The 13,208-nt window shown below is 38.6% G+C and overlaps 1 protein-coding gene across 1 annotated transcript in view; it reads left to right on the top strand.

Moving 5' to 3' along the window:
- The window catches only part of Nak (Numb-associated kinase), a 144,261-nt gene that overhangs the window by 17,639 nt on the left and 113,414 nt on the right, over positions 1-13,208 (top strand). The window contains exons 2-8 of the mRNA XM_070097506.1: positions 243-361; positions 2,349-2,482; positions 3,087-3,198; positions 3,624-3,827; positions 5,330-5,462; positions 8,025-8,128; positions 9,470-9,683. Of these exons, the coding sequence (XP_069953607.1) occupies positions 243-361; positions 2,349-2,482; positions 3,087-3,198; positions 3,624-3,827; positions 5,330-5,462; positions 8,025-8,128; positions 9,470-9,683 (1,020 nt within the window). The remainder of the gene's footprint in view (positions 1-242; positions 362-2,348; positions 2,483-3,086; positions 3,199-3,623; positions 3,828-5,329; positions 5,463-8,024; positions 8,129-9,469; positions 9,684-13,208) is intronic.

Genomic DNA, 13,208 nt, shown 5'->3' with positions numbered 1-13,208 from the left:
TCATTGGGATCCATTTAGTCTCGTCCCCCAGGATGCGACCAACGACAGACGACTAACATCCAAGTTCCTACTCCCTGTTAGGTGAATAGGGGGAGCACCCATGCCAGGGATCGATCCTGGATCCTCAGTGGGTGAGTTGAGGATGCTATCAACCAAGTAACTTCCTTTTCTTCCTTTGTTTCTTCTCCCTTCTCCTGTGCTTTCCAAAATTTTGTACTTAGTAATATAGTTATCTTCTACAGGAGGATTTGCCTTAGTTTTCTTGGTAAAAGGCAGCAGCGGAGTTCGTTATGCTCTCAAGCGACTCTATGTCAACAACGAACATGATCTGGAGGTGGCCCGAAATGAGATCAACATCGCTGTAAGTTGGCACATTAGCCACTGCTTTTTGTACATCAGTGCAAGTTGCATATACATGTATGGGAATGATTGTTCAAAATTGTTAGCTGCACAACAAAGTATAAGATGCAGTTGACATAGTTAAGTTTGTGACGTTTGCCATTTTGCCCACTGGGGGCTTTTTTAATCCAATATATTACATGGAAACAAAATATATAGAGGACAGATGTCAGGTGGAGTAAAGTTAGGTACCACTGTGGGAGTTGCTTGTCTGTGTAGTGTGTGGTGGGGTAGAATTGGGACATCCGGCTCTTGAAATTATTATGCAGATTACAAGTAAAGCTGAGAAAAAATAAACATCCTGTATCCTTCCAGCTGTTACTTGAAATGAGTGTGTTATATGTACAGGTTACTAGTTTCAGACACACTTTCAGTGTACTACACAGGATTTTTAGCTCTAGTTAGCTAATGCTTCACATACAGTAGAGCAGATGTGGAATGGATTTAAAAATGGAATTCTGGAAAGTGATTGGGACATTATACCAGGTAAGGAAAAGAGAGGGAATGAAAACCCCCATGACACAACTACTGTACTGTAGTCAGTATCATGGGGGAGGGGGAGGATCATATTGTTTATAAAATATAAATGGAGTACATCCAAATCATGCTAACTGTATACAATTGCAGAAATAAAAAAGGTAATAATAAGAGGGTAAGCAGTTTGAAATAGGATTATCCACAATGTTTGACTAATCTAATGAATTCATCAAATACAGTTTGCTTAGGGTAAGGAATTAAAAGTTGAGCATCTACACTGCAAACTGAATTGCTCGTCATTCTAATCATGTTAAGGTTAACTTAAGACAAATAACAAAAAAAGGCACAATACCGTGACTGGAACGATACACAAATAACTCGCACATAAAAGAGAGAAGCTTACGACAACGTTTCGGTCCGACTTGGACCATTGACAAAGTCGCACTGTGTGACTTTGTCAATGGTCCAAGTCGGACCGAAACGTCGTCGTAAGCTTCTCTCTTTTATGTGCGGGTTATTTGTGTATTTAACTTAAGACACTGAACTTGACTCTATGATTATTACTTGTTCAGTGTCATAACGGGGGGCTCTTGACTTACATAATGACAAACATGCTCATTGGAGAAGCCAGGCTTAGATAATCAAAAATTTGGGATAAAGGAATTAATGTACAATTATTATGGATTCTGTCACACATTACTCTTTCATAATAAAGTTGATATGTTAGCTAAAAAAAGGTTTCCTGAAGGAAAATGTAGAATATAACTTTGGCGTGTCTGATTCTAGTATTGAATAATATTAGGGGAGAACTAAATAATAAAACTGAATGTTATAGGAATGCAGCTAGAATCCTCAGTAGATCTGTAACCCACTATGATAACATGAATGTAGACAGACTGACATGTTGCAGTAGCTAGGCTGAGGCTAGACCCTTTGAAGGGTCATCTGGACTATAATGCCAGTGGCCATCTGGCAAAACAGTGGTTGAATAAATGATAGTGAAAGTATTTTCTTCCTTGTCAGGTCACCCTACCTTGGAAAATGGCTGAAGTGTTAAAGAAAAAAAAAACTATTTTTAAAGAATGGTAATTCTCCTTGCACAATTTTCCATGCTGGCTGGAAGTCAAGAGGGAATAAAGGGTGGAGAAAGATCCTTCTGTTATACTGTTATACTTTAGAGAAACTAAGTAGTTGCTAAATTATAGTTAGTTTTCATCAGAAAGCCCAGATACAGACTGCAAGGTTTTCTGTCGTCAGTTGAATAATGCTCATGGCCTCAGTACTTGTATAATCTGTTACAGGTTCTCACATGAACTTTATTACTGGATACTGACTGATAATCAGAAAATATTAGTAAAAATCTTGGTGCTTATATTTAGCCTTATTTAATTATGGTTTAATTAGCCTTTATAGACTAGTAAAATAATGAAGTTGTGAAACACATACAGAATAAGTCAAATTTATTTTTGTAGAAAATGCTTAATGGTCCAAGGACAGTGGTGGGCTATGTTGACTCTGGCGTCACACACATTGGAAGCGGCGTCTACGAGGTCCTCCTCCTTATGACCTACTGTAGAAAACACCTCCTCCACCTAATGAACGACAGGTCAGTATTTTCCAGCTTTGACTATCATCTTAAGAGTTCCTGAGATTGGGCCATAATGCAGTACTCTAGTTCTGTGTCCTGAGAGGTATATAAAACAACATAAACACACAATGAGCACTTTTTGACATAAATGTTAAATACTAAATAAACTTGATGAACAGGCAAAACAGTATCTAGATATACATGTACATTGTTTGGTAGTTAAGTCACATGAGAATACTGTTAACTTTTGAGCCAGAATTTGTACCCTGACTGTGGCTAATTATTTAAAAATACAATACTGTGTAATATCTTATTTTTCTGTCTTAGTTGACACACACATGCTGCACTTTTTGCTGTGAAGTCTCTAAATGGCACTCTGTTGAAAACCTATTCTGCTATAGAAATACTGTATCATGCTGGCTAATACAATACTTCCAAGCTTTGCATTCTCTCATTTATATATTTTTTTTGAGATTTATTACTTCTTGAATGCAATCTAGTCAAAATACTGTACATATGTCCCTTTGAATATGTAAATTGGCTATGAATAAACTCTTAACTCTAGCTTAAGTTTCAACCATTTGTATGAGGATCATGTGCATAGTATACTTGTATCTTGCAGGATCAACTCAGGCTTAACAGAGGCTGAGGTCCTCAAAATTTTCTGTGATGTATGTGATGCAGTGTCTAGGCTGCATCATGTCAACCCTCCCATCATTCATCGAGATTTAAAGGCAAGATTTATTTCTGGGTAGTGAAAACATTTTATATGTAGCATATACAGTACAGTACAGTACAGTGATTATGTATGAGTGATGGTGAAAGTGTTGAATGATGATGAAAGTATTTTTTCTTTCTTTCTGGGTTTTTCTTTCTTTTTAGGCCACCCTGTCTTGGTGGGAAACGGCCGAGGTTTAAAAAAAAAAATGTACAGTACTTTGTTAGTTATCATAGGTTGAAGCTAAAGTGGAATTTTCATTTTGGTTTATTGTGATAATTAATGCACATGCAACTATTAATTAATTGGAAATATATTCAAGTTTTATATTGTATAGACAGATTTGCTTCTTATTTTATTAACATTGTAGTAGTGAGAAATAATGATTAATTTATTTTTAAACTTTGCGGCTTGTAATATCAGTACTGCATTTCTTTGCAGGTTGAAAATATTCTTATTAGTAGCGAAGGCAACTATGTTTTATGTGACTTTGGTTCTGCTACTGCCCGAGTGTTGTGTGGGACGATCGACGGCATATCAAGAGTCGAGGAAGAAATTCAGAGGTACACGACACTGGCATACCGTGCTCCTGAGATGATTGACTTGTACCTTGGTCGACCCATCACCACAAAGTCAGATATATGGGTGGGTTTTTTTACTCTGCTGTTTGAGATGATCATATTTATTGGATACCTTATAATGTTGTGTAAAAATTTTAGTCATTTTTCTTTGGATCTTTTCAAAACCACTTGTCTCCACTCTCCTTGATCGTTGTAGCACGTACAACAGTTGCTTTCACATACCCATTGGATGCTTAAGCCTCTGCTGAAGCCTTCACACACCTTCTCCAACCCTTCATGGGACTTTTACACCCTTCCTCCAAGATTTGTATGCTTTCTTTGTCATCTAATTTGGCTTTGTCCTCTCTAAATGGCTAAACCACTTCAACAGCCCCTCCTCTTCTCTATTAATAATGACTTTTATAACCACACACCATCTTTTTGTTTCTACACTGAATTATTTTTACAATTTTCACACCATATGATGCTCTAAAACATGACATCACTGCTACTAGCCTCTTTGCTGTAATGTTTAAAGTCTGTTCCTTTCATTCATGTAAAAGGTCTTTCTTCATACAGACACGTCAGTCTCCCACCTGCCTTTTAACCCTTCATCATTACTTTGGTTAACCTTGTCTTGCATAGACCTACCTTCTGACACGTCCATTTCCAAATATCAGCATACATTTACTTACTTCATTCTCCCTCCCTCTCTCATATCTGATATTCAATTTTTCATGGCTTAAACTTTTGTTACTCTAATTTTACCTTGCTCTTTTTTGTGTTCACCTTTTATTTCCTTCTATGCATTCCCAGATTTGTCCAGCAACATTTGCTGGACAAATCTGGTTGAATATTCTGGGCAACCTATCTAGACTTGTCATTGGCAAAGAGCAACTGTGACTAGTCTCATTTTGTAACAAATCATTATCTTTTAATCTCACACCTCTCACCACTAACCTAGCATTTTCTGCTTTTACAGCTACATGTATTAATACAGTGTACTAAATAGCCATTATTACATCACAAATCCCTGCCTAAGGCCTTTTTACTGGAATATGGTTCCCTTTTCTCCTACATAGCCTTAGCTGAGTCAAACTCTCCTCACAAAACTCTCTAGTCTTAATAATGTAGTACCTGTTCCATACATTTGCAACATCTCTATTTACCCTATAAACTGAATGACTTAATTACATTTATTCATTTATTTACACAATAATGCATTTTATTTGTGAGTAAAAAAATTTTAAGTTGGATATCATAAAATTTTTAAGGTTGTTTGTGTACCTTACATGTATAGCATTTTGAATTGGATGACTGTTTATGTAGAACATTTTTGTTTGATATAGACCAGCTATTGTGCTTGGTAATTGTTCTTGTCATTTTAGCACTTATGATGGAGTTTGATACTCCAGAACATTTGGATGATAGATGAAGATATTTGGATATTAAATGAACGTGTTTACCACAGCTTTGGTGTTTCTATTCCTTATTCGTCTTCGAGTCCCTCAAGGAAAATCTCTTGGAAGTTTTATTATTGTTTTGTGTTCATGTAAACAATGCATTAATTTATTTCTCTTGTTTCAGGCCTTGGGGTGTATGTTATACAAGCTTTGTTTCTTTACTTTACCATTTGCCGAGAGTCCGCTGGCTATCTCTTCAGGGAATTTTAATATCCCAGATAACGCAAGATTCTCCAAGCACTTACAAGCACTTATGCGTAAGTACTAGTACAGGCCATCCCACTTGTTGCAACACATCAACAAGATGTAGCCTTCTCCTCTTCATAGGAGTATGGATAATTACAGTGGAACCTCTACTTACTTACGAGTTTAATCCATTCCATGGCCTTGCTCGCAACTGGATTTGCTCATTTGCAGAGTCAATTTTCCTCATTTAAATTAATTGAAATGGAAATAATTCATTCCAGTGGAATTCCAGGCATGAGAAAATACTTTAATAATTTTCCTAATATCAACTCTACAGTTTATTTATCACAATTCATGTAATATGACATAATAAACAATATTAATAACATAGAAACATGATATATACACTAGAATGAATAAAATACATGTCATTAGTTATGTGGCTAGTGGTGGTGACAGCAGCCATTGTTGTTGGGATTTATAGGGCCACCACAGCGGCCATTCCTGCTCCTGACTACATGTGTAGAGAACCTAGGATAACCCAGAAAAGTCAGACAGAGTGACTTATAAGTGCTACACTCTTAATGCTTCACTTAATTGCTACACTCTTAATGCTACACTTAATTGCTACACTCTTAATGCTACACTTATTTGCTACACTCTTAATGCTACACTTTGCCACTGCTGCTTCATGTTGTCTGCTACTGCTACCTCATGATGTCTGCCACTGCTACTTCATGTTGTCTGTTACTGCTGCTTCATGTTGTCTGCCACTGCTACTTCATGTTGTCTGCCACTGCTACTTCATGTTGTCTGCCACTGCTACTTCATGTTGTCTGCCACTGCTACTTCATGTTGTCTGCCACTGCTGCTTCATGTTGTCTGTCACTGCTGTTTCATGTTGTCTGCCACTGCTACTTCATGTCTGCCACTGCTGCTTCATGTTGTCTGTTACTGCTGCTTCATGTTGTCTGCCACTGCTACTTCATGTTGTCTGCCACTGCTGCTTCATGTTGTCTGTCACTGCTGTTTCATGTTGTCTGCCACTGCTACTTCATGTCTGCCACTGCTGCTTCATGTTGTCTGTTACTGCTGCTTCATGTTGTCTGCCACTGCTACTTCATGTTGTCTGCCACTGCTGCTTCATGTTGTCTGTCACTGCTACTTCATGTTGTCTGCCACTGCTACTTCATGTTGTCTGCCACTGCTGCTTCATGTTGTCTGTTACTGCTGCTTCATGTTGTCTGTCACTGCTACTTCATGTTGTCTGCCACTGCTGCTTCATGTTGTCTGCCACTGCTGTTTCATGTTGTCTGCCACTGCTACTTCATGTTGTCTGCCACTGCTGTTTCATGTTGTCTGCCACTGCTACTTCATGTTGTCTGCCACTGCTGCTTCATGTTGTCTGCCACTGCTGCTTCATGCTGTCTGCCACTGTCGCCAAAGAATCGAACATTTCTGCTATTTTGAGCTCAATTTCAAGGTACTTTTCATCGTGAAACCAATTAAAATCATATTTATTTGTGTAGTAGACCTTCCATTCTATCACAAGAGACCAAATAAAACTAGAACACAACTGTAAAAACCATACAAAAATATACCGCTAAGGGGAGGCTAATGGCTGAGAAGTGAACTCCGTTATTTATGGTCTGATTTCTTTCATTTTTGGTATACGTTAAGAAGAAACCATACCACAGGCGGGGATAGAACCCGCGATCAGTCTCAAAACTCCAGACCAGCTAGCCACAATAAGTTTTGTCCAACTAGGTATATTTCTACACCATAGGAAGGTTAGCATAGGCACCACTGTGACCACAAATGCAAGTTTTTACAGACAGTGGTCACAGTGGTGCCTATGCTAACCTTCCTATGGTGTAGAAATATACCTAGTTGGACGAATCTTATTGTGGCTAGCTGGTCCAGTGGCTAACGCGACGGTCTGGAATTTTGAGACTCTGATCGCGGGTTCTATCCCCACCCGTGGTATGGTTTATTTGCAATCGTGTCATTACGATTTCGTGAGTCAGATACGTTAAGAAGCATCTTTTCATCATACGTTGCCCAAGTTTCAATAAGATAGTCCAACAAACAACTGAGATCCAATTCCCTAGGTCAAGAGCAAGAGCCCCCTCACCAGTCTCAATTAACCTCCCTTGAGGCCTGCTCGCATCTGGAAATTTTGCTCACGTCCAGAAGCAAAAAATCGACCGAGCAGCTGCTCATATCTGGAAAAACTCGCACGTGGATGCACTTGTAAGTAGAGGTTCCACTGTATTAACATTAATAAAATTGTTTTGTACATTCACCTTGTTTGTTTTCAAAGCTTTATTTTTTTTTTTTCAACAGTTAGTAGTGGGTCACCTAAAAGATCTTAGATTAGGTGAATTAAGATGCAGCATATTTTACATGACTGTACTTAAATTTTAGCATTATTATGTTGCTAGGTTTGTTTTGGCACAAAATTATTAATTGACATCAAAATTTTGCATAACACTTAACTTCTGTGTGGGGAGAGGAATCTTCAGGTGATCTGCTGTTAGTCTCTGAGGGCATTTTAATCTCTACTGGTAAATACTAATTAAATACTGGCTACTAGGATGTCTGAAGTAATGTCTAGTTTCCTTCTCCTGTAGGTTACATGTTGGACCCAGATCCAGACACACGGCCAGACATTTACCAGGTGGCCAGCCTCACATTCAAGTTAGCTGGAAGAGAATGTCCTGTGAGAAATGTCAATGTAAGTTCTAAAATTGTGTTGTGGCAAGATAAAATTAAGAGGGGTGGGTGTGCCTGGCTAGCATGTCCGTGGTGACTGCTTAAACCCCTGTGGGTAGGAATAACCTGGTTAATTAAGCAAGCACTGGATAAACCTCCTGACTTTATCAGTTTTTTAAGCATCCTTGAAGGGATTGAAGGTTGCTGGTGAGGCTTGCTTTTAGCCATGGTATTATACATTATATTTGTGTTTTGAAGGTCTCCTTGTTCAGTGTGTTAGGATGAGTAAATATATTTTTTTTTTAATTTATAGGGGTTGAGATATAGCTCATGAGTCTACCTTTTAACTTTTGACTGACCAATATAAATTAGTTGTTATATTTGTTTGATTCCCTGTATGTCTAGCTAATTCTGCTTTTCCATTACTCTTTTGTTGAAATGTTTCATGATGTTTGTATGACTTAGCTGGGTTTGCAAATAGGGTTCAGTACTTCTTAATCAAATGCAATATACAACACCTAATCCCCCACCAATATATATTCACACAAAAAAAACACAAATGATACCATCCTAAATTTACCAGACATTTTCTACACAGAATTTGATTAGAATAAATATTCATTTGGACTATTTATTTCCTGAAAAAAAAAACCCAGTTTTGAAGCCACTGAACAAAGAAAAAAAGGAACTTATACTAAAACATTTCAGACTAAAAATTCACTCGTGCTATTTTATCCACTCTTTTTTCCAGTGAGACGCATTAAACATGGCTATATGTCTCTTTACCCATAAATATTGGTGTTCCTAATATGACAGCATTCTTGGCCTTCATTTTCCTAAATCAGTGACTTAACAAATCCCATTAACAACACAAAGAATATAGGTTTCCCTTGCTTTCTGTGGGATTGCTTTATGCAGATTTGCTATTCTGTAATGTCTCATTTCTATCAGTAATTATCTATACGTGATATACGTTTACCACATTTAATTGATGCTCGCAAAGTGTACTGTAGGTTCTTGTGTAGAGTTAAGTGCTGGTGGGATGATTGAATTCAATACAGAAGACAATGGCCTGGAATGCATATATCAGAAAGCAAAGGGTACCTGTACTCTTTGTTGATGACTACTTTCTCTCCACACTGACCTTACTGCTTTGATACTTGGGCATACAGTTGGAAAATTATTCAATCCTGTTAAATACAAGATGGCATGCAAATCTTAGATTTGTACTCACATTCAGTATTCACTTATTTTTAATTTCCTGTCTGCTTCATAATAATTCTTAATACTGTAACATTTAGTTTTCAAGCCATTGGGTTGATAATCAGATTTGGTATGAACATGCACTTCAATTTGACCTCAGAATGTGACAGTTCCATCTCTGGACCAACTGTGTCAAATTGTAAGTGAGCGGGAGCAACAGTCATCAGTGAAGTTGAATCGTGTAGCCACAGGACCTGTGATAGAGAGTACATCAGTGGCTCCCCGGCAGCGACCAAAGGCTTCCCAACACCCTTCTTCCCTTACTGCTGCTGTGGGTGCTCTTCCTCTAGGTTTACCACTTCAGAGCACGCAAGGTTAGTTACCCACACGTTAGCTAATGTACTAGAAAGGGGATTTTGTGCATATTCAGTGTATCCAATAATACTTTTTGTATCTACAGTAGTTTAATTTCTTAATGGAGTGTCTACAGTGACAGTGGCATTCTGTAACTTGTTCATACAACTTAAGTTTACATTACTGGAATATGTATCAGGGTTGAAAATGTATCAGTGCATGTCCTGTAAAGTGTAAAACAGAATTATGCTCACTAGGGGGCTACCCAGTTAGATTTTTTTTTTTTAACACTTTAGCTATCTCCAACCAAGGTAGGAAGACTTGACAAAGAAGAAAACACTTTTACTCCCCCAATCACTGTCTTGCCAGAAGTGTGCTAACACCATGCTTCATATGATCCTCCATTTGAATTTCATTTCCCAAATTATGCCTAATATTGCTAATAACCAACATAGTAGAAGTAAGAGTAAAAATTGGGGCAGTTGCAACGAGAGCATCAGTATCCACAATTTTTTTATTCTTTTCTAATGAAGCTGTGACAAGCTGGAAGTTGGAAAGGCAACTGGGATGAATGAAATTATGCTTGAAATGATGAAGGAAGATGGGAATAATGTTGGAATGGGTTATACAGTGTGTACTCACCTAGTTGTACTCACCTAGTTGAGGTTGCAGGGGTCGAGTCCAAGCTCCTGGCCCCGCCTCTTCACTGGTCGCCACTAGGTCACTCTCCCTGAACCATGAGCTTTATCGTACCTCTGCTTAAAGCTATGTATGGATCCTGCCTCCACTACATCGCTTCCCAAACTATTCCACTTCCTGACTACTCTATGGCTGAAGAAATACTTCCTAACATCCCTTTGATTCATCTGTGTCTTCAGCTTCCAACTGTGTCCCCGTGTTGCTGTATCCAGTCTCTGGAACATCCTGTCTTTGTCCACCTTGTCAATTCCTCTCAGTATTTTGTAAGTCGTTATCATGTCCCCCCTATCTCTCCTGTCCTCCAGTGTCGTCAGGTTGATTTCCCTTAACCTCTCCTCATAGGACATACCTCTTAACTCTGGGACTAGTCTTGTTGCAAACCTTTGCACTTTCTCTAGTTTCTTTACATGCTTGGCTAGGTGTGGTTCCAAACTGGTGCCGCATACTCTAATATGGGTCTAACGTACACGGTGTACAGGGTCCTGAACGATTCCTTATGTGTGTGTGTGTGTGAAAGCAAGGAAAGTGCATAAGGATTAGCAGAAATATGTGTCCTTTCTGTATCAAGTGAGGGACGAGTGTGTGTATGTATTAGATTGGCAAAGGAAAAACTCCACTAAAATACGAATTGAAATCAGGGGTTTTAAATAGAGTTAGAGCTAAAGAAAGAGTAGCAATAAAGTTGAAGGATAAGTTATGGCAGGAAAAGAGGGAATATAAATGTATAAATTCAAGGATTATGTGGAGTAAAATAAGGGTTGGATGTGAAAAGTGGGTTATAGTAAGCATTTATGCACCTGGAGAAGAGAGAAGTGTAGAGGAGATAGAGAGATTTTGGGACATGTTGAGTGAGTGTGTGGGGAGTTTTGAACCAAGTGTGAGAGTACTTGTGGTTGGGGATTTCAATGCTAAAGTGGGTAAAAATGTTGTGGAGGAAGTAGTAGGTAAATTTGGGGTGCCAGGGGTAAATGTAAATGGGGAGCCTCTAATTGAGCTATGTGTAGAAAGAGTTTTGGTAATAAGTAATACCTGTTTTATGAAAAAGAGGATAAATAAGTATACAAGATATGATAGAGCACGTAATGAAAGTAGTTTGTTAGATTATGTGTTGGTGGATAAAAGGTTGATGGGTAGGCTTCAGGATATACGTGTTTATAGAGGGGCAACCGATATATCGAATCATTATTTAGTTGTAGCTACAGTTAGAGTAAGAGGTAGATGGGACAAAAGGAAAATGGCAACAGCAAGTAAGAGAGAGGTGAAAGTGTATAAACTAAGGGAGGAAGAAGTTAGGGTGAGATATAAGCAGGTATTGGCAGAAAGGTGGGCTGGTGCAAGTATGAGTAGTGGGGGAGTTGAAGAGGGTTGGAATAGTTTTAAAAATGCAATATTAGAATGTGGAGCAGAAGTTTTTGGCTATAGGAGGGTGGGGGCAGGAGGAAAGAGGAGTGATTGGTGGAATGATGAAGTAAAGAGTGTGATAAAGGAGAGAAAGGTAGCTTATGAGAGGTTTTTACAAAGCAGAAGTGTTATAAGAAGAGCAGAGTATATGGAGAGTAAAAGAAAGGTGAAGAGAGTGGTGAGAGAGTACAAAAGAAGAGCAGATGATAGAGTGGGAGAGGCACTGTCAAGAAATTTTGATGAAAATGGGAAAAAATTTTGGAGTGAGATAAACAAATTAAGAAAGCCTAAGGAACGAATGGATTTGTCAGTTAAAAACAGAGTAGGGGAGTTAGTAGATGGGGAGCTGGAGGTATTGGGTAGATTGCGGGAATATTTTGAGGAACTTTTCAGTGTTGATGAAGAAAGGGAGGCGGTAATTTCATGCACTGGCCAGGGAGGTATAACATCTTTTAGGAATAAAGAAGAGCAGGATGTGAATGTGGGGGAGGTGTGTGAGGCATTACGTAGAATGAAAGGTGGTAAAGCAGCTGGAACTGACGGGATCATGAAAGATATGTTAAAAGCAGTGGGGGATATAGTGTTGGAGTGGTTGGTATTTTTGTTTAATAAATGTATGAAAGAGGGGAAGGTACCTAGGTATTGGCAGAGAGCATGTATACAGTGGACCCCTGCATAACAATATTAATCCGTGCCTGAGAGCTCATTGTTATGCAAAATTATCGTTATGCTAATGAATTTTCCCCATAAGAAATAATGGAAATCAAATTAATACGTGCAAGACACCCCAAAGTATGAAAAAAAATTTTTTTTACCACATGAAATATTAATTTTAATACACACAAACTGAAAAAAGCATGCACAGTTACATGACACTTACCTTTATTGAAGATCTGGTGATGATTGATGGGATGGGAGGAGGAGAGTGTCTTAGTGTTTAGAAGAGGAATCCCCTTCCATTAAGACTTGAGGTGTCAAGTCCTTTTCTGGGGTTACTTCCCTTCTTCTTTTAATGCCACTAGGACCAGCTTCAGAGTCACTGGACTTCTGTCACACAACATATCTGTCCATAGTGGCCTGTACCTCTCGTTCCTTTATGACTTCCCTAAAGTGTTTCACATCAGTGTCAGTGTAATAGTCACCAGCACGGCTTGCAATAGCTGTGTTAGGGTGATTGTCATCAAAAAAGGTTTGCACTTTAAGCCACATTCCACACATTTCCTTAATCTTTGAAGTAGGCAACTTCTTCAGTTTCTCTCTCCCCTCCTCCGAACTAGTTTCCTCAGGTCTGGCCTCTTGCTGTTGAAGTTGATCTAGCAGCTCATCAGTGGTTAGTTCTTCATTGTCCTCCTCCACCAACTCTTCCACATCATCCCCACTAACCTCCAACCCCAAGGACTTTCCCAATGCCACAATGGATTCATCAACTGGCATACTCCTCTCAG

This window comes from Cherax quadricarinatus, chromosome 58 (assembly GCF_038502225.1).
Source record: "Cherax quadricarinatus isolate ZL_2023a chromosome 58, ASM3850222v1, whole genome shotgun sequence".
Taxonomy (NCBI): Eukaryota; Metazoa; Arthropoda; class Malacostraca; order Decapoda; family Parastacidae; genus Cherax; species Cherax quadricarinatus.
Note: the sequence above shows the minus strand (reverse complement) of the source record. Positions and strands in the feature narration are given on the sequence as shown.